Source organism: Cydia splendana, chromosome 15, assembly GCF_910591565.1.
Source record: "Cydia splendana chromosome 15, ilCydSple1.2, whole genome shotgun sequence".
Lineage (NCBI taxonomy): Eukaryota > Metazoa > Arthropoda > Insecta > Lepidoptera > Tortricidae > Cydia > Cydia splendana.
The window spans coordinates 3,032,658-3,054,989 of NC_085974.1; the positions used below are offsets into that span (position 1 = coordinate 3,032,658).

At 39.1% G+C, this 22,332-nt stretch overlaps 3 protein-coding genes across 3 annotated transcripts in view; 2 read left to right on the plus strand and 1 right to left on the minus strand.

The window, feature by feature from the left end:
- LOC134797418 (phosphoglucomutase) overlaps positions 1-22,332 on the minus strand; it is a 192,382-nt gene that overhangs the window by 150,583 nt on the left and 19,467 nt on the right. The gene's annotated exons all lie outside the window — the stretch shown is intronic.
- Positions 1-22,332, plus strand: part of LOC134797432 (S-adenosylmethionine decarboxylase proenzyme) — a 439,106-nt gene that overhangs the window by 117,755 nt on the left and 299,019 nt on the right. The gene's annotated exons all lie outside the window — the stretch shown is intronic.
- The window catches only part of LOC134797237 (sodium-coupled neutral amino acid transporter 9 homolog), a 59,013-nt gene that overhangs the window by 29,298 nt on the left and 7,383 nt on the right, over positions 1-22,332 (plus strand). The window contains exons 3-7 of the mRNA XM_063769462.1: positions 15,720-15,840; positions 17,234-17,322; positions 17,471-17,628; positions 18,172-18,333; positions 19,417-19,620. Coding sequence (XP_063625532.1) covers positions 15,720-15,840; positions 17,234-17,322; positions 17,471-17,628; positions 18,172-18,333; positions 19,417-19,620 — 734 coding nt within the window. The remainder of the gene's footprint in view (positions 1-15,719; positions 15,841-17,233; positions 17,323-17,470; positions 17,629-18,171; positions 18,334-19,416; positions 19,621-22,332) is intronic.

Here is a 22,332-nt window from a genome sequence, read left to right on the forward strand (position 1 = left end):
AATATATAAGTCTGCCAAGGCTTTTCCTGCCGAAACACCTTGGCAGACGAGATTATGTTAGCAAGGTGTACATCAGTTACCCTACATTAACCCATCTGATACCTCCATGAAACCAATTCCAGTCGGTAGGTATGAACCCTCATTTCGGAAATTTTTAAGTCTGCCAAGGCCTTTCCTGCCGAAACTCCTTGACAGACGAGATTATGTAAGCAACATCCGCATCCGTGGGACCGGTATACGTGATTACTGTAGGCTTATTTATTACTTTATGCTTTTACATATTTGTATATTATTATGTTATTAATGAAATATATTTATAATTTATTAAACCTATACCTAATATATTGGGAATTCATTACCTGCTTACGGCAGTAGTAGGGAGTAGTGGGTGAGTTCTGGCTCACTTAGCCAGGCCAACAGTCCCTCCCCCTTTTTTTCCCTTGTTGAGGCCCTGCAACCTTACCTTGAACCCAACCTAATGTCATTGTAGCTCGAATCTAACCTAATCTATTTTTATTGCTTTTAGAAAATATTCTAATAACAATTATCTACTTTTGCAAAGTTAAATGTTGAATTCTTTATTTCGCAAAATGGAATTTTAATGTGACTATAATGTATGTGCAATCTACTTAGAAACTGGGTTTAGAAATATAAAAACACACATTTTATATAGGATAATAAGTTTATTCAAGTAATATTCTGAACATATGAGATATAGTAACATCATTACTTATTCTGTGTACAGTGGAGAAAACATGCAAGTTGACATTTTTCGTTTTAAAATAAAGATAAACTAAACAGTATTTGCCACAAACCGATGTAAAAAAAACTTTGCAGTTGTTGATTACAATACCATATCTTAAGGCCCCAGTACACAATGGGCCATCGCCGGCCATTCCAAGGGACGCATTTATGCGTTAGAGGGAGCAAATGATATTGCTATCTCATTCTACCGCATGGCTGCGTCCCTTGGAGTGGCCGGCAATGGCCCATTGTGTACTGGGGCCTTTACAATTTCTCTCCATGAACATTTTATGATACCCAACCAACCTTCCGGTTTTCGCCCGAATGAATTAAAATATTCACCAACACCATTGACATCAATATAAATGGCTATCCGATGTCAGCCAGGTTTAAAATCCGGATCTAAATTGATAATAAGCAATTTAAACAGGTGAACAGGTAGCTGAACAAACATTGGCATTTTGTTGGCTGCAAATACATTCGATTCCACGCCTATATTCATTTTACTCATATAGTGTTACACAGAACTCATTTGCTGTCAAGAATTACCGACAATTGTCGTGTTTCTTGTGACAATTGTCATTAGCTTCGCAAAATAAGTACTTAGTATTTGGCGATATAATGGAGTTTTTATTTTATTAACATGTTGGTGGCAAACAAGCACACCGCCCGTCTGATGGTAAGCGGTTACCGTAGCCTATGGAGGCCTGTAACGTCAGTACCAACTGTGATGTCGACAAGTGTCGCACCTGCCACCGTAGTGAAATAGAGGCCAGGCCCCAATTTCACATCGGTGACAGGTGCGACGAATTGTAAAATCACTATCGCTGACGTCACAGGCATCCATGGGCTACGATTACCACTTACCATCGGGCGGGCCGTATTCCTGTTTGCCACCATCATTGTATTATTTAAAAAAAACTTTATTATATCGGAAAAAACAGATGTTTCTCCTGTGAAGTTTCTGACAATTGTCAAAGATCTAGAAGAATTGTAGGTAATTCTTGACAGGTAATGAGTTATATGTCGGAATTTCGTGACAATTGCAGTGTTTCTGTGACAATTGTCATAAACTTAGCAAGAGAAATATCTGTTTTTTTCCCGATATCATAAAGTTTTTTTTTAATAATACAATGACGGTGGCAAACAGGAATACGGCCCTCCCGATGGTAAGCGGTAACAGTAGTTCATGGATGCCTGTGACGTCAGCAACAGTGATTTTACAATTCGTCGCACCTGTCACGTTGGTGAAACAGGGGCCAGGAGTTAAGTCAAAAGCTAGTAAACAGTAATCTCCTCCATAGTCCTCTCTAACTTTCAGGCAGTTTTATTAACTTCTTATGGTATCAATGTGGAGTATAAATAGTCTACTATACATATATCCCAAAAACTTTAACGTTTACGTTTTTAAATACAGGGTGACCTTAGCCATTGGACAAACCCTGAAATCCCACATAGGGTTACTTCTCAGAAATGCTCTAACGGTAATTTCTTTTTAATTAGAACAAAAGATAAAACATTAAATTATCAAACAAAAGTTAATTCCAATAATCGACAACAAAAAGAAACATACTGTATTAATCATTGGCAGTGCTTTTGACAATTTGTTTGAAAATGTGCGGCAATGATGACATTTGTCAAAGGTCAGAATCTTATTAATGTCATAAATAAAAAAGATAATCAAAACGGTCGAAGAAAGTTTTAATTAATTTAATTTAATTTAATTATTTAATAATTAATAATTAATCTTATTTAAAGCTGCAACACGACTGATTAATTGACATGATTGTTCTCCCAGAAGGAGGTTCGTGGGGTGTGAGACTTTGGTACGGTCGTATAGAAGGCGGTCTCGTGACTTCAGAAAATTCTGACTTTTGGCCTACCGCTTCCGGTCAGAAAAATGTTCGACGGCCCGGCCAAACGGTGGGAGGTAGGTGGGGGGTGCTCGACCAAATGTCATAGAGGGACCCTGGCAGTTTTTGACGCCGCCATTTTTTTTCAAAATGGCTGACTTTTTTTTTTAATTTTTTCAAGTTTGTCCTAGCGCGCTGAAATTTTGGTCACGGAATCTCGGGGTCCTCTAGATTCGTATGGGAAAAAAAATTTTCGAAAAAATCCAAGATGGCGGAAAAAATGGCCCCTTTTATTTTGTATGGCAACTTTTAAACGGTGCGAGATAGGTGGGGGGTGCTCGACCAAATGTCATAGAGGGCCCCGAGACAAAGTAAACTGCATTTAAAAATTTTCAAACGGGCCGACTTTTTTTTTTTTTTTTTTTCAAGTTGGTCCGAGCGCGCTGAGATTTGGCATGGCGAGAGATAGAAGCCTCTAGATTCCTATGAAAAAAAAATTTTTGGAAAAAATCCAAGATGGCGGAAATAATGGTCATTTTAATTTTGTATGGCAACTTTTAAACGGTGCGAGGTAGGTGGCGGGTGCTCGACCAAATGTCATAGAGGGCCCCGAAACAAAGCAAACTGCATTTAAAAAATTTCAAAATGGCCGACTTTTTTTTTTAATTTTTCAAGTTGGTCCGAGTGCGCTGAGATTTGGCATGCGGCGAGCTAGGGGGCCCAGCATTACCATGTAAAAAAAATTTTTGGAAAAATCCAAAATGGCGGGCGACAAGGGCAAAATTCAAATTTCCAAGTAGGTTAAGCGAGCCCGAAGGGCGAGCTTCAGGCCGGGAGGCCGAAGGCCGACCCCGCGTAGGGCCGTCAGGCCCGGAGCTTCACCCCGAATATCCAAGCGTGCCCCACCCCCAGTAATTTTGGGCGAGGCCGAAGGCCGAGCTGCGGGAATGACGAACAAAGCAAAATCCTATACAAAAAGTGTGTTAAGCGAGCCCGAAGGGCGAGCTTCAGGCCGGGAGGCCGAAGGCCGACCCCGGCGGAGGGCCGAAGGCCCGGAGCCTCCACCCCGACTCCCAAAACGCGAGGCCGAAGGCCGAGCTGCGTGAATGCAGTTCCCCCAAGCGTTCTACAAAGTCAACTGTCTTGATAAGCGAAGCCGGCGGGCCGAAGGCCCGACGGCGAAGCGTCGAGGCTCGCGAAGGCCGAAGGCCGAGCTCCGCGTAGGGCCGAAGGCCCGAAGCGTCACACGAGAGGGGGAAGTTGGCCTACGGCCTTCGGCCTTCGGCCCGCCGTTTCGCTTGTCTAAGACACTTTTCCTATTGGGTCGTGTTTAAGCTCCAACTTCCCGCTTAAGCCCCGAAGCAAACCCACCCCCCCCAACTGTTTTAATAAGCGAAGCGGCGGGCCGAAGGCCCGACGCTGAGCTTCGAAACCCAGCGAAGGACGAAGGCCGAGCTCCGCGTAGGGCCGAAGGCCCGGAGCGTCCCTTACGAGTTCCCAAGCACGCGAGGCCAGGCCGAGCTGCGGGAATGTACTTAGTGCTTTCACGCGGATCTTTTCGTCCTAGCAAAAGTACAACTTTATTTATTTTTCCCTTTGGAAAACAAACTACTACTACTACAAAAACAACAGCACCAACAACAAACTACAAGAAGACCGCGGGGCCCTCGGGCCCCGCGCACAGGGCAAAATCTAGTCATACTATTTATTACCTCAGGAGCTACTAACACATACAGGTTGCTCCAAAGTAAAAAAATCGTAATTTGTTATGATACTTTGTATACTGGTTCTAAATACCATTGACGTGTAAAATTGTATTGATTTTATGAATAAATTATTGAATATTGAATATAAATACCCTAATGCATGGACAACCTGTATATCAACTTGAAAGAAAATGTTCAATATTTCTTTATAGTGCGACTCCTTAGCTCGATTTAGTATGGAGGTAGAGTCTGGCTAATAAAAGATGAACCTGCAAAAATGCGGTCCTGGTCTGTCCCATCCTAAATCCTGTCCCATCCGGCAGAAAGCACGAAACTTGGCATGCAAACTTCAAACTTCAACATTTATTCAGCAAATAGGCCGCAAGGGCACTATTACACGCCGCTAAAGAAATTTTCACTTCAAAAAGTTTTGAGATGTAATGTGAAACCAAGTCGGTTATTTTAATCAGTGCCAGGGGGTGTTAAAACAGTATCAATAAGATATCTTTAATTTGTAATTTTTAGCGAGTTTTAGCGGTGGGCAAAGTAATCCGGTGATTTGGCATCCATACCAACATTGCCCACCACCAAAAACGGATTAGGGTTGTCACTTTCATCTAATTTACCCAACTTCGCATGTAAAATAAGGTTATGTTTGTACACTAAAGTAAGTTTATAAATATATACTGTATTTAATTTGTCTTATTATCCTTTACTTAGATGTTTTATCCCGTTAACTAATGAAAAACACAGCAAAAATCATATTTTTGGCCATTAAACTATTGTAACAGATTTTCTCAAAAGTGACAACCCTAGCCTTTGTAAAATGCTTAGGCGAGCCTTATATGGAAATGAGCAAAAACGGGTAGGCAACATTGCCCAGCAAATTTATTTAAAAGTTTTTACACTTATCGCTAAGTTATTAACAGGGAATCGTAGGATTGCCCAAAACCAGTGATCCTTAGACATCATCATCATACGAGCTGTATTTGAATACCAAATTGACGTGGGCAATGTTGGCGAAAACTCCGGATATCTTTGCCCACCCTCTAAAACGCAAAAAAATGGGTAAAAACACGATAAAAATATTTTTTCTTCAAATAAACTGATGCGTTTGATCACAATGGACGTGCTGAGCAAAAAAAGTAATTACGATTTGTTTTTTTTTTGAGAAATTCGTGTTTTTTTTAAATGCGGGAAAAGTTGGTGATAATGACCGGTACCTACTCTTCGAAGGCCGCAAAAATATATGACATGCTCTTATGGTTCTACAAATAAGATCGTGTCAGATATTTTTGCGGCCTTCGTTGTGTGTTGTGTAACATAAATTGCAGGTGACTGTATATTAGGAATAATTATTTTATTTAGTTTCAACGAAAGTTTCAAGTTTAGTACGAAAATACTTCAGATTACAATATGCACAAAATGTAGACCTAATCGAAATAAAACATTGCTTTTTATAGTAAATTTTTTTTAAAAACATTCGATACATAGGTATACATAACAATAACCAGGCCACAGCGGTATTGGCCTGTAAGCTTTATCTCGGTCTCCAAAGCCGCAAAAACTCGCTAGTACTTCGTGCTGGTCTAGCCGTTATTTTTTCTTGAAGATTTTCAGAGAACAGCACGTACACGCATTATACATATAGACGGAACGAACGGCATAATCATAATCATTTATTCGTCGCAGGTATTACTTATACGAATTACATAACGCTTTCTGTTAATAGGCAATATTTTAAGATAAAAGTTCTATAATATATTACAAGATTACAATTGTCATCAAAATTAATTGACGTACAGAAGTCAAATACGTTTTTAAAATGACGCAAAATGAAAATTAATCCCAATCAGTAAAGGATGAGTCTTTAAACTTTTTTCATTTTAAGCGAGTTTTGATTTGAAGGAACATAATACTTAAATTCGACTGTAATCGTATTGTTTTAAGATAGTTTACTGAGGTTTTCAACCATTATGACCCGTAAATAACAGCAAATCAAATTTAAAGGAGACGCGAGCTGATATTTATGTACCCTATTTTTTGAAATACAATTTATATATCTACTGGTATACTTTCTCGTGTGCGTATATGATTTCAAAATCACACAATAATTCAATTACTGTCAAAGACAAAATTGTTTTGCTTCTTTCTCAAACGGAACTCCATATTTTGATATTTTGATACTTTTATTGTCGATTTGTAGAGAATAACAGCAAATTAAAAATATAATGGCATGAAGAGTCGGTACACGGTTTCCTCGTGAACAAATTTACGTGTAATAATAATAATTATAATATAATATATATTATAGTGGTTTTCCGGGTCAAGGTCCGGGTCCGAGTCCGGGTCCGAGTCTGAGTCCGAGTCCGGGTCCGAATCCGTGTCCGAGTCCGTGTCCGGGTCCGAGTCCGAGTCCGGTTCCGAGTCCGGTTCCGAGTCCGGGTCCGAGTCCGAGTCCGGGTCCTAGTCCGAGTCCGTGTCCGAGTCCGAGTCCGGGTCCGAGTACGATTCCAAGTCCGGGTCCGAGTCCGGGTCCGAACCGGATCCGGATATGAGTCCGGTTCTGGGTCCGAGTTCGGGTCGCAGTCCAAGTCAAAATCGAAATTAGAAATCACCAAACGTGTACTATGCGTCGTTGAAGAGTTTTGTTCTGGTCATTCCACTTCATCAAATGCGACAGTTTTTAATGTAAATGCTTGATTTTATGACGAAAATACAAAAAAAATCTATACTTATGCCTTTAATATTTGAGGAGTTCCCTCGATTCCTTATGGATCCCATCATTAGAACTCGAGCTTGACAAAAATGTGGCTTTAAAACTTGACTTGCTTAACAAACATAACGTAGAGGAAAAATCGCCAAACGTGAACTATGCGTGGTTGAAAAGTTCTGTTCTGGTCATCATCAGCAGTTCCACTTCATCAAATGCGCCAGTTTTTAATGAAAATCCTTGATTTTCTGATGAAAATACAAAAATGTCTATACGCATGCCTTTAAGATTTGAGGAGTTCCCTCGATTCCTCATGGATCCCATCATCAGAACTCGAGCTTGACAAAAATGTGGCTTAAAAACTTGACTTGCTTAACAAACATAACGAAGACGACAAATCGCCAAACGTGAACTATGCGTCGTTGAAGAGTTCCGTTCTGATCATCATCAGCAGTTGCACTTCATCAAATGTCACTTTTTTGAATGTGTATGCTTAATTTGATGATAAAAACCCAAAAATCACTATATGTATTAGATATGAGCGCCGCGCCGGCGCGCCGCCGCCGCCGACAAAATTTTCGCGCCGCCGCCGCCGACGCTGCGCTATCGGCGTGGCATCGGCGTGACCTTGTTAGATACTATACTACTACTTTCAGAATCAGATAATATATATTTTATCTAGTTTAGATCTTTAACGGCGCCAGTCTGAATAGCTTATAGACATTCAAAAGGTATTTTAGATCCATATAATTCAAAAATATTGATGGTAAATTCAAACTTTTCTGTTTGGTAACCGCGCTACTAGTGTCAGGGCAACGAAATGACTTATTTTGCCAGCTGGCTAGCTCATCCGTCTTCACCGCGAATTTAATCATTGCAACTACTGCAACCATGGTTTGAATGTCTTTAAAGGTGTAAAAAGGGGTTAATTTCAGATATTAAGCGTTTTCACGCTCAAAGGCCCGGCCGTTGGCTTCGCACGGAAGTCGTCGAAAACGGAATCGGGTCTCATTTAAGCTTGGCCATTGTTCAAATTTCAAGCTTTGCTCTCTCGCAGCTCAATCTTTGGCCTCGCATCGCTTGCATAGAAGTAAGACGCTACCTGAACCTCCAAGTTTTCGGCCCTGTTTGGAGCCTAACTTTCGGCCTCGCATTTAAAATGCATTCTTCTCCGATCTTAGTTCCACTTCAGCACGGCCTTTGGCCTCGCACGAATGCACCTGCAGAAAGCTCCTGGTCTTTAACACATGGCATCGGTCTTTAACGGCCTTCGGACTTGCTTACACTGGACCAAGTTCAATTCTAAGCTCTGCTCTCTTGCAGCTTGGCCTTCGGCCTCGCACAGAAGCGCGTCGTAATCGGCGCTCCGGGCTCACTTGGCGTTCGATTCTAAGCTGTATGCTTACTTGCAGCTCAGCCTCTGGCCTCGCATGGGAAGGCGTCGAAATCAGGTGTTCGGGGTTAGGTTGAGCTCGGCCTTGGGCCTCACTTTTTGACATAAATCGGTTTGTTGGGTCGATATTGGTTAATGACGGAGCTTGATTTTCCTCACTTCGGCTCTTTGGACTGTCGACCAGACGTATCCCTGATACAGTCAATCCGCTACTTTTTACTAAGCACAAAAGACAAGGGCCTCGCAAAGATCTTCTGGCCAGGGCCTCGCCAAGATTAAGACCGCATCTGATGCCGCGCAATGCCGTTTAGACTATATAAAACTTTTTTCGTACCTTTATTCAATACAATTTGCTTGAAATTGAAAAATAAACTTATTTTATAACTTTCTTACAGCAAAAACATGTTTTTTCGGTAATATTTTGGTTTGAATTCTTTTTTCATTAATAAAAGGTGTTTCAAGGCCACGCCGCCGATTCGCCGCCGCCGCCGACCGATTTTGACCGGCACGCCGCCGCCGGCTAAATGCCTATCGGCGCTCATATCTAATATGTATGCGTTTAAAATTTGAGGAGTTCCCTCGATTCCTCATGGATCCCATCATCAGAACTGGGTTTTGACAAAAACGGAACCAATCTGTATGCATATACATACAATCAAAAAACTAATTTTCAAAATCGGTCCAGGAATGACGGAGATATAGAGTAACAAACATAAAAAAATAAAAAATAAAAAAAACATACAACCGAATTGATAACCTCCTTCTTTGAGATTTGGAAGTCGGTTAACAAACTAATATTAGCCCAAAATCTAAAATAAATGAAGTACCGATCACATAAAAAGTAAAAAATTAAATTAAGTAAATAAAAACAGGAAGGTATCATAAAATGTTAATGAAGAGAAATTGTAAGAGATGGTATTATGCCAACCAACAACTGCAAAGTTTTTTAACATCGGTTTGTGGCAAATACTGTTTAGTTTATCTTTATTTTAAAACGAAAAATGTCAACTTGCATGTTTTCTCCACTGTACACAGAATAAGTAATGATGTTACTATATCTCATATGTTCAGAATATTAATTGAATAAACTTATTATCTTATATAAAATGTGTGTTTTTATATTTCTAAACCCAGTTTCTAAGTAGATTGCACATACATTATAATCACATTAAAATTCCATTTTGCGAAATAAAGAATTCAACATTTAACTTTGCAAAAGTAGATAATTGTTATTAGAATATTTTCTAAAAGCAATAAAAATAGATTAGGTTAGATTCGAGCTACAATGACATTAGGTTGATTTCAAGGTAAAGTTGCAGGGCCTCAACAAGGGAAAAAAAGGGGGAGGGCCTGTTGGCCTGGCTAAGTGAGCCAGAACTCACCCACTACTCCCTACTACTGCCGTAAGCAGGTAATGAATTCCCAATGTATTAGGTATAGGTTTAATAAATTATAAATATATTTCATTAATAACATAATAATATACAAATATGTAAAAGCATAAAGTAATAAATAAGCCTACAGTAATCACGTATACCGGTCCCACGGATGCGGATGTTGCTTACATAATCTCGTCTGTCAAGGAGTTTCGGCAGGAAAGGCCTTGGCAGACTTATATATTCATGAAATGAGGGTTCATACCTACCGACTGGAATTGGTTTCATGGCGGTATCAGATGGGTTAGTGTACGGTAACCGATGGTCATCTTGCTTATAATCTCGTCTGCCAAGGTGTTTCGGCAGGAAAAACCTTGGCAGACTTATATATTCCTAAAATGGGGGTTCATACCTACCGAATGGAATTGGTTTCATGGTGGTATCAGATGGGTTAGTGTAGGGTAACCGATGGCGACCTTGCTTACATAATCTCGTCTGCCATGGTGTTTCGGCAGGAAAAGCCTTGGCAGACTTATATATTCCTGACATGAGAGTTCATACCTACCGACTGGCATTGGTTTCATGGTGGTATCAGATGGGTTAATTTAGGGGTCCCGATGGTCACCTTTGAGAGCGTCTGCCAAGCACTTCCGGCAAAAAAAATAGTGGCAGACTTCGCTTTTCTGTGTCTACATGTAAATTTCTAACTGCTGCCATAACTACTATCTCGGTATCAGATGGGTTAAATCAGCCCCTTTTTTCGCACCGGAAGTGGCCTTCTTTTTCGTACTTTCGGCAAGTTCCGCCGTGGCAGACTATCGAATTCGGACTTAGCATAACTTTTCTGGGAAACCATTGTGCATTTCATCGTGGTATCAAGTCGGTTAGAAATTTTGCGGCCGGCTCTTCTACTATACGTTGTGCGAGGTAGCCGCCAGCTCTTCGGTCACCAGTTACGTCAACCAGACGCTTCGCGATTTCAGCGAACAACTTATGCGCGCTGGGACCCCATGGACCTAGAGTTTCAACACCAAATGGTACAAAATGGTACTCTCTACCGAGGCTCTTATATTTGTTACGTTTTAGAATTTCGGCGCTTTCCGCCGCTCCGCCCGCTTTTACAGTAGTCCGTTGGAGGTGGGACGGTGCCAGTGTGTCTACGCAGGTAGCATCCCACACCAACATCCGTCCCAAGCTCCAAGGAACAAGGACACTATTATATTAGGTATCGAGTTTGAGCTGTTTGAGGCAAATGAAAATATCACTACAAATAGTGTAGGTTAACTTCACTATAGCATGCAAGCAACCCAAGGCTTCGAAATACTTACCTTAACATTGGGTCAACAATAGACTGAGATAAAACGTTATTACGTTTTATCTCAGTCGATCCACACCACACATTAGGGCGTAAACACATACTTATCTTAATAGTTATATACGTACTCGAATATTTGCGTACTTTGGTAGTATTTAGTTTATTGTATCTTTAGTGACTGGGTGGATTTCAAAATCCTGCGAAAACTTATGGTTCGGTCTTTATAAAAAAAAACCGGCCAAGTGCGAGTCGGACTCGCGTTCCAAGGGTTCCGTATATTACACAATTTTTAACAATCAGTGCCGGATTAAGATATGTTGATGCCCTAAGGATTTCTAGGTGCCCCCTCTCCCTCGGGTCATCAAGATTACATTGATTTTTTGGTAAATTGAGAGAAGTTCATTGCCGCGTTACAGCTGAGAATGGAAATCAGTCACATCATTTTATCACGTCACAAAATTGACAGTGCCGCAGCAGTAATGTTGCAACAGAGTACCTAATGCTGTTGCAGCCGCCACCCGAATGTCACCTTTATCATAGCTTAGAAAGTAATAGAAACACGAGCGAAGCGAGCGCGAAAATTTTTCGATATAAAAACGCAATATGATAGACAGTTGTAAATTTTTACTTTTAGTATGGAAATCAGTCACATCATTTTATCACGGAAGTTGACAGTACTGCAGCAGTAACGTTGCAACAGAGTAATGTTGCTGCAGTCGCCACCCGAATGTCACCTTTATCATACCTTATAAAGTTATTGAAAACGCGAGCGAAGCGAGCGCGAAAATTTTCGATATACAAACGCAATTTTACTTTTAGTCCCAACCAGGCGCGAATCCAGGATTTCATACACAGAAGGGATGGGACAGTTTTCTATCAGCCTAGCTTCACATAGGGCTCGATATTTCTTAGGCTTCGATATTCGAGGTTGTTTTCATGCATAACATATGCAAGAAAGCAGAGCTTGGAATTGAATTGGCGAAGTGTGAGAAAGGCAGTAGGCCTAGCTGCGAAAGAGGAAAGCTTGGATTTGGATCCACGCCCAAGTGTAATTAAGGCAGAAGGCCTCGCATAAGACCTAACGCCGAACCGCAAAAGAGTGGGTTGAAATCGAATCTATGCATGTAATCACGACTCTTCTACTGCTACCGATTGTTTCCCAAAGAATTACGCGCCATTATTTTTGCAAATTAGCTTTTGGACAGCTAAAAAAAATCGTGTGGTAAACGATGTGTCTGTCCCTAATTTTAAAATTTGTTCACCTTTTTCAACATGGCATTTTGGTGCCCCTCCTGAACGTGGTGCCCTAAGCACGTGCTTGTTTTGCTTATTGGTTACAAAGTCTTTATTAATTCAACCATTAAAGTCGACGAGTACAAAAAACTTTAAACTAGCTCTCAATTTAACATTTTTTTTAAACATTATTTTTAATTTGACCTTACAATTACTCGTAAGTAGGTAAGACCGTTAAATATTTAAAATGATTATCTTATCAGAAAATTATCACCAATTACTCTAAGAAAACTACTACTCTAAGTAATCCGGCACTGTTAACAATGTATTTTTTATGTGAAACGTGAGTGAAATCTCTTTAAAAAATCCGTAGGGGTCGGATTAAAAACTGTAATTAAGTCCGACTCACGCTTGACTGTACATTTCTAATAGGTTTTCCTGTCATCTATAGGTATAGACCTATTTTATGTATTTTTTTCAAAATTTTAGACCTAGTAGTTTCGGAGATAAGGGGGGGGGAATGGTCATTTTTTGCCTATTTTCTTGAATAACTTTTAAACTGTTGAATCGAAAATTATAAAAAAAAAATTTGAAATCCTTACAATAAGCTCTTTCATTTGATATGTAACATGATATAGTTTGAAAAAATTTTTTTTTTTAATTTTTTCATTTACCCCCCAAAATTAAATGTTTAAAATTCATTTGTTTACGTTATATGTCCGTATTCGGGTCACAAACTTACATATGTGTACCAAATTTCAACTTGATTGGTCCAGTAGTTCCGGAGAAAATCGGCTGTGACAGACGGACAGACAGACAGACAGACAGACAGACAGACAGACAGACAGACGCACGAGTGATCCTATAAGGGTTCCGTTTTTTCCTTTTGAGGTACGGAACCCTAAAAACTAGTAGGATGTGCGAGTTGCAACTTTTTTATATGTTTTTAAGAACTATTATCTTCATGTTCCTTCAATTACCATCTCCAATAACTTAATAGTTTTTTTTATATAAAATGTTTTATGTGTCTAAAATCATCACCGTCTACTGGAAAAATCTGAACTTTTTTGTTTGCAGTGAAAATTATAGCATACCTATCGTACGATTGCGATTTTTCTTTTACGTTTATCTTTTCCATGTTGTTGTTTAACACATGAAAAAATATGCAATAATTCCTCCACCGAGAAAGTACATCTAATTTTTTTTAAAATTTTGTCATGAATATTCGTCAACACCGTCATTGTAATGTCAATGTGAGCTTATCTCCGTGTAGGACCAACGAAATACCGCTAAAGGTCCTTGTCCTATTTTTCACTTTAGTATAAAATGCAAAAAAATATTTCACTATAAAGTCACATCATTGAATCGTGAGAAATATTACGAACAAATTTGTAAAACGTAGTTTGTCACAACAGAGCATCATCACCGTTATGCTTTGGTTTAAAAAAGTTACAAATGATATATTAAAAGTAATTACTGAAATGAATGGCAAAAGACATGAAGTTTATTGTATAGCATAGACATTAACTACTATTATTCGTATTCTAGAAATAAAAACAAGAAACTCTCAAATCGTCAACACCATACCCATCATCACCGGGAAAAAATGACGACCGGTGATGATTTCATGTGTATGGTGATGACGGTTCTCAGAAACTTTTCTAGTTATTTTGCTATATTTCATTACGAAATTAAGCTGTATGTTTGAAAAATGTTCTCTATGTCTTCTAACACTATATAATGTCTACCTTATAAATGTAGAATAAATGTAGAAGAAGATATGTCTATTTCTTTCACACTAGAGTATGGTTAGGTTTTAAATAACATTTTGACTGAAGTAGGCAAAATTTAGGTCACTTAGAACTTAGAACATACAAATTATTATTTTTTATAATCTAATAATGTAAATCGTGCAACTTAGAGTCTGTAATTGCATGTTAGTCGTGTTAAAACAAAGTGTTTAAACAAGCAACATATATTAAGTTTTAAGCGACCATAGGCTACGGTACTGGCTCACTATCGTAATGGCCTTATGTTTTTTGATAATATTATATTAATTGACGTATATAATTACAGCAATTAATAATTATACCATTGGGTAATAGTCACCGGACCCAATACCTAACATTTTGTAACTTATGACATGCATTACAAGTAGGAGTCTTGCAACTTATAAAACACTGATTATATATAAATGTTTAGCTATTAAACAAAATATATCTGAATTTAAAACATTATAGCTATTTTTAAAGTTAATTTATAAAACAACAAAAATACAAACTTATGCAATTAATCAAATTATCAAAAAAAAGTAATATATCATAAAAATTAAGCTCATTGGTAAGCCAGCAATTTTATAATATGATATAAATACCAAGTTATGCAGTAGATAAAAGAAGATGCGGGTTTAAACTGATAATAAGAGTACAATATTGTTAATATGATTTAACATTGTAAAAACGCAAAAATATAATTGAATACATAAATTGCCTATTTCGGAATATAATATTTAAAATTATGGAAAAAAAAACCTTATTATATATTTATTTATATGAGTAAATGTATTTTTTATAATTTTCTAAAAAAAATTTTGGAGCTAGCCTTATGTTCAAAAACAGTTATTTGTAATGTTTATTAAAGTTCTAAAGCCTTACAATTAAAAAAAGTTGTTGTTTTTTTAATACGTTTTTAATACATATATAAATTAGTTCGCAAATCGTCATTACCGTACATGCAGTATCATCACCGTCCATAAAAGAGTCATTACCATACCATGGTTGTCATCACCATCTTGCGTTTTTATTTTCCGAAAGCGATAACTTCAAATATAAGCCACAAATGATTGTATAAATACCATAAATATCCTCAATATACAGCCCCCTATTACTTTACCCAGCTAGAATCGTGTTAAATTAAACATTAAAAAAAATATTTTTTTGTATGGTCAAATTTTTTGTGATGAAATCCACCCGACTTCGTCGTAGTAAAGAAGAGGGTAGATTGTTGTAGAAACTGGTAAGTCTTGGCAATAAGTCGCGTTTAGATTTTTGTAAAAACATGGTAAAAATTTACTCGTTACCTAACCAGAAATAGAAGACGTAATTATATTGAGTTGTAATGTATTCGTGAATTAAAGTTGGGTACTTTTATTTAAGTATTTATGTTATAATATAATAATAGTTATTTACAGTACATATGTATATGGTGCTATTTTACCGCACTACTGCGATAATTAGCACATTACGTAACTATGACGAAAATTTAAAGGGCCATATGTTCTGTAAAACGTTGTACAATACACGTGCGAAAAGGTAATTCACATTTTTCGCACTTGTATCGTAATGTATAATGTACTATTATCGTTACGTAATGACTTTCGTTCACAGATCAGGGAGCAGCGTGAGCTTGGAGACAGTTAACTACAGGGAAACCATGGCGCGGGTAGAGGCAACGCCGTTGCTGGGCTCGGCCCAGCCGCCATATAAGAGCATCGCTACACATAGTCCGGTAAAGCTTCTATTATTATTTATTTAATCTAGTAATTGACGATTCGCGCCTCCTGTGCTGAGGGCCTACCGCGAACACCGAAGTTCGCAAATTGCGGGCATCTTTCTCTGTCACTCTAATTACGCCTTAATTGGAGGAAAAGTGAAAGATGCCCGCAATTTGCGAACTTCGGTGTTCGCGGTAGGCCCTCTGGGAGCCTAGCCAAGATGATAATCGTCACAAAGAGAATGAGTCGGGATGACAGACCATCGAGAACCGCGAATTAACGAAACTCGCATGCAAGTTCTTGAACCGTCTAAATGGGGCTTAAGTCTGCCTAACCCACAATTACTCGTACGTAAAATCGCTGCAGACTTTTCTTGATCTAACTCTAGATACTTGCCTGCATACTACGTAATAATAATATATGTATACTACAAGTACTTACCTGCGCCTGTTCTCGAGAATGGTCGTGCCACGCTCTATTGGGATCGATCTATCATCACTGACAGGACTATTGTCGCCAATAAGCCTGACATCGTGCTGATAGACCGATCGCAGCGCCGGACCGTGCTCGTCGACGTCACCATCCCCCATGATGAGAATCTCGTGAAGGCCGAGAAGGACAAGTCCAGCAAGTACCTCACGACTTAGCTCACGAGATAACCGCCATGTGGGATGTTGACTCGACAATCATTGTTCCGATAGTTGTGTCAGCGAACGGTCTCATAGCGAAGAGTCTCGACCAACACCTAGAGAGACTCTCGCTGGGTGGTTGGATCAAGGGTCAGATGCAGAAGGCGGTAATTTTGGACACGGCGCGTATAGTACGTCGGTTCCTCACTCTGCGGCCCTGACCACCGGCAGCTTGGGCCAAGCCCCGCTGCCGGCGGCAACCTATTAGGTTAGGTTTTTTATAATGTGTTTATATGTATTTTTTATTGTTTTGTAAGTGTTTTTATATTTTACTTTTATATTCATATTATAAATAACCTAACTTAAGAGGAAAAATAAATAAGGAGAATATATGTATTACTTAGGGTCGGTTGCACCAAACTGTTCGTATCGTTAAAGAGTTCGCTTTGTGTATGGAAAGTTTCATATAGTAAAGCGCCGGGGCGCGCCGGCTGACGTTGATCAGTCGTCAAATGTGGTTGGTGCAACTGGCCCATAGGGTCGGTTGCACCAAACTGTTCGTATCGTTAAAGAGTTCGCTAAATTTTTATGTATGGAAAGTTTCATAGTAAAGCGCCGGGGCGCGTCGGCTGACGTTGATCAGTCTGTCAAATGTGGTTGGTGCAACTGGCCCTTAGTGTATCAAAATCAAAATCAAAATCAAAAGTATTTATTGCACACTTATCTTTTTGACATGTTTAGAAAGTCAGTTTTAATTCGATTATTTTATTCTTTTCAGGACCCGACAAACACACATTACGAATATAAGAAGAAAATAGATAATTCAATCAATGTAGACTCTAAAAAACAAAGTTCTTTAGTTACAATGTAAGTATAAAAAATCGTGTGAGTGGTGACTCAAAAGAAGTTACAAAAGTTCAATTTCCTTTTATGTATGTACATTTCAAATATTATCAAAATCGTCTTACCTACACACTCTTTTTGTAATGCCTCAAAAAATTTGGTTTTGTTCCAGTTTCTCAGTATGGAACACAGTGATGGGTTCTTCGCTGCTGACCATGGCTTGGGGAGTGGAGCGCGCTGGTCTGCCGGCAGCGCTGGTGCTGGTCGCTTTGATGGCGGCGTTGTGTTTATACACGGCTTATGTGCTGCTCAGAGTCAACAAACACCATGGTAAATATACTAGAAGGATTAGGATTAAATCTAGAACCTAATACGGTTTGCAAGGTTGAAGTGGCAATTTGCGGGTGAGCCACATAGCCCCATGACCAAGGGAAGCAGATGGTGGACGGTAGACAGGCTTTAAAAGGGTGCAATTTGCAGTTTTCATAACGAAAGTGCCATTTAATAAGCGGGTACCATTTTGATGACGTCATTACGCATAAGACCTTAAAGGTCTGTGCCATAGTGTCTGCTTTGGAGTCTCAATTCAACAACATACTAAAAGGTGTCTAGATCAGCATGGATATCAAGGTTACACTTTTATCGCCTATCATGTCTTCAATGCGTCACTTTAGCACTTTGGGGAAGTAGGGGACTCAATGGTCCCCTACCTCCCCAACATAGGTACTTCTTAGAATGTGACAGCCACGGTGACAGACGTCCGGTAAAAAGGGACGGCCATATCTTAACCACACTGAACTATGTTCACATTATTCCATGATAAGCCGCAGAATCTTCAATCTATTAAAGATGTTTGTTTAACCATGTCGACAGGCACAGCGACGTGTGAGGTCCCAGCTCTATGCCTGTCCCTCCTCGGGCCTTGGGCGGCGCGCGTGGCGCATGGATTCAGTCTGCTAGTACTTCTGGGCGCCAACGTGGTGTACTGGATACTAATCACTAACTTCCTCTACTTCACCGTTAACTATTTAGCGGGTGAGTCTGTCAGCTTATTGTATCTATTGAGGTGAAGCACCTTATTCTTTGTTTCTCACTCGTGAGTTAGGCGGCGCGCGAGGCGCACGGATTCAGTCTGGGCCGTCTTAAGTATGCTGGGGCCCTTGGGCACATAAGAATTTGGGGCCCTTTTGGAAAGTAACTAAAGAAAGCGAATTAAGCTAACATTCTTCAACTATGATCTTCTATTTATTATGGGTATAATCAAATATACTGTTACTGTTTGTCCTTCGGGGGCCCCCTGACGATGGGGGCACGGGCCCCGTGTGCCCTTATGGTAAAGACGGTACTGAGTCTGATAGTACTTCTGGGCGCAACGCGTCGTGTACTGGATACTAATCACAAACTTCCTCAACAGGTCAGTCTAGCTAGGGTCTCTTGAGGAGTAAGAACTCCTGTCTCTCACCAGGGGGGTGTCACACTACGCAGTTTAGGTACATTTGGCCGGCGCGCCGCCCGGGCCGGCAGGTGTATGGCAGTAGGCTGCCGCTCGACCGCACGATAGTCGTGTCACGTGGCGCTCGCGCAAAGAAGATTCACCGTTCGTGCGCGGTTATAAGTTTTAATTTCGTTGCAGGCGGCGAGTATAGGTATAATTTAATACCTAAATCTGACTTTTGTGAAGGAGTGAATTTTCTGTACGGTAGTAGGTAATATTAGTTATTCTGTGATCTCACTCTGGGGTTTGTGGTTGCGCGTGGCGCCCATTTTCACTTTTTTGGTACTACGTCACCGTACTGCGCACGTCGTAAAGCTCGTAGGTGTAATTTCTAGTAAGAGTCAAGAGATAAGTGGTACACATTGTTAAATGTATCCCTACAAACAGAGTGAGACCTTAATTACAAAAAGGAATCAAATAATATTGCCTCACTTATTTGAACAGTGTCATAGTTGACATCCCTAAAGATTATATTATTAAAAAAAACATTATGAAAAGGAAAAACAACTATAATATAGGTATTATAATATAGGTATTATAGTTGTTTTTCCTTTTCATAATGTTTTTTTTTTATATAAGGGTACGTATTTTTTTTTAGTTACCTATATTATACTTTTTCACAGACCTGTCCAGTCCAAACGCAACCTATCCAACAGCGCTGCTCTGCCCAAAACAAGATGGCGTCAACGGCTCCCTGTTAATACCGGAGCCCCACGACTCCAGTTACTGGGGGCTCCACACCACGGTGCCATTTTACGTGGCGCTACTCGTTTTTCCATTACTCAATTTTAGCAACGTATCTTTCTTCACCAAGTTTAATTCACTGGGTAAGTCGCTTCGTCGCTTCCTATACAAGATTTTCTTTTACCACTTCTATCCGTTACTAGATGGCGCTACTAGTACTTGCATTCTCAACAACGCTAGAGTGATTGACGAATCCTCACCACGATGATTTTATCAATACAAAACAGCTTCCTTTTTTTAAGGTACTTCTATTAGGCACTTGATGGCGTTCCTAGTACTTTCATTTTCAACGACACCGTTTATAGGAGCTTCACATCATGGTGCCTTTTTAATTTTACGTGGCACGCCTCGTTTTCCCACTGCTCAATTTTATCAACATGTCTTTCTTCATCAAGTTTAATTCACTAGGTATGACTAGGTAAGTAATTTCGACCATATAAACTTTATATGGTCAAAATATATTATAAAGTTATCTTACTTTTAGTACTTCTATCCGTCACTAAATGGCGCTACCAGTACTTGCATTTTCATTATAAACATAATAACTATATAGTTAAATGTTTTGGCTACAAATGTTCTTAAAGTCTAAGTAGAGTCGGACCATGCTAATTCTGCATGGCATTTGCAATAACAAAGTGTGGAAATGTTATCATTAACCCATTCAGGGCCAGCGACTCAGCGTATGGGTCATGCTCAAACAGTTCCGCAGGGCCAGTGACTCACATGTGAGTCTTGAATAAATTGTGATTTAAACTTAAATGAAACGTACTTTGATGTAATAACGTAAGTATCATATAAGCTAAAAACCATTTCTATAAGGTATATTACGTAAAAAAATTATAAACACGTATTTTTTAATGAAAACAGGGTCTAGAATATTCAAGTTTGGTTTACTATCAGTGCAATGTAGTAAATATACTGAAATTCTAGATACATATGCGATGCAAGCAAACAGAAAAATCCATATTTAAAAAATACAAAAAATATATATATTTCAGAAGTTATTGACATGGCTCAAGGTATGGGTCACCGTGGCCTGGCGCTACTTGTAAAAACTACTAATGTTTCCGTAGCAGGCTAAAATAAACTTTATTGGCTGGTTTTAAAGCTTATTTCATGTTGAAGCTGTTTGATATTGTACCATTTTACAACCGATTACTGTTTGGATGATGGTAAGCCACATTTTATAGGAACCAAGCCGTAGTATAATAATATTTTGTTTTGTATGAGGGGCAAGGCAACTAGGATTTTCTCCCACTGTACTTTTATGTCATAATATTTGGTGATCGTTGTATTGTATCTTAGGCAATTACAGTAGAGTCCGGTTATAACGACGCTCAAGGGACCGCTGCTATTACGTCGTACTAACCGGACGTCGCACTAAACGAACTGCCAATTTAAATATATTTTTTAAGCAAAATAATGACATCATTTAGTATTTATTAATACATATGCGATAATCAAAGAAAAAAAAAGACATTTCAATTAAAATATTTATTTACGTTAGTATTACAACCCTTCAATGGAGAGACTTTTGTGTGTTTAGTAGAAGGGACTTTTGTAGGCAACGCGTAAGACTCATCATCCGCGAAATACTCGAATCCCGTAAAATAAAAAGTCGTCATTCTTGGGAATCTAATCAAGATGACAATTAAAAAAGTTAAAAAAACATTTCAATTTTCACTCAAGCTTTTATCGCTGATTGTGTACTTTTGTTTCAACAAACAACTTATACTCAATTGAGTCAATTCTTACATACACAAACTCAATTAGGATGCGTTTTGTCACACAGTTACTATGGCCACCTCCTGAGTCCATCATCAGATCAGCTCGAAGGTACAGAAATATTGCATTGTCATCCAACTAAAATAATTGTGTATATGAAGTTTAAGTTTTAATAATGGGATTTAGGTTTTATTTTGTTTGCAATATTACGAAAAGTCGCATGACTATTTCATCTTGCTGCATGCGTATAAGCAAAGGGGGGAGAGGAGTTGAGTGCGCGGGACGGAGTAAGTTTCTTACCAACAATTTATTTGTAAAAACTACGTCGCTCGTCGTTGTAACCGGACTTGACGGATGAATTTTGTGTCAATTTCCGTCGTTAAAAGCGGTCGGTCGTTATAAGCGGAGTCGTTCTAAACGGTTGTACTTTCATAGTAGCTTGTACTAAAACTAAACAAGTGCCTATACTTACGTCGCTATAAGCGGTTGGTTGTTATAAGCGAAGTCGTACTAACCGGACTCTACTGTACCTACTAACAATGATGTTAGGGTTCATTTTTTTTTTAATATATAACAAGGCGGTTGAAACAGTCATCACTAACTAATATGTATTGTATTACTAATAGTTTGTCTTTGACGACCGGTCTGGCCTAGGACGATTTATTCGTGGGCGACTTTATACTCCTCCTGTGCTGTTTAGTGATTTCGTATTTTGTGACCATGGCTATGGATTACCGGAATTTGAACCCGCCTAACCAAACTGTAATAATTAGTTTTTTTTTATAGGTACAGAATAACGGTGGTTAGTAAAAATGTTGCATAATGCTGTTCAACTGGCCAGCTTCATAAGCGGCGATTTATTTACCGTGCGCGCCAGGCTCGAGACCCATAAGCTGAGTCATACGTTTTAGCTAAAAACGGTTTGTATGGTGGCCCGGCGTATTGTGTACGCTCAGCGGTTCGTGGCCATGAATGGGTTAATGTTAAAAATGTCTATGTCAATCTGTGACACTGCTTCACTTTTATCTATTCAAATCGATGCAAAGTTAGCTTAGACGGTTACCTATATG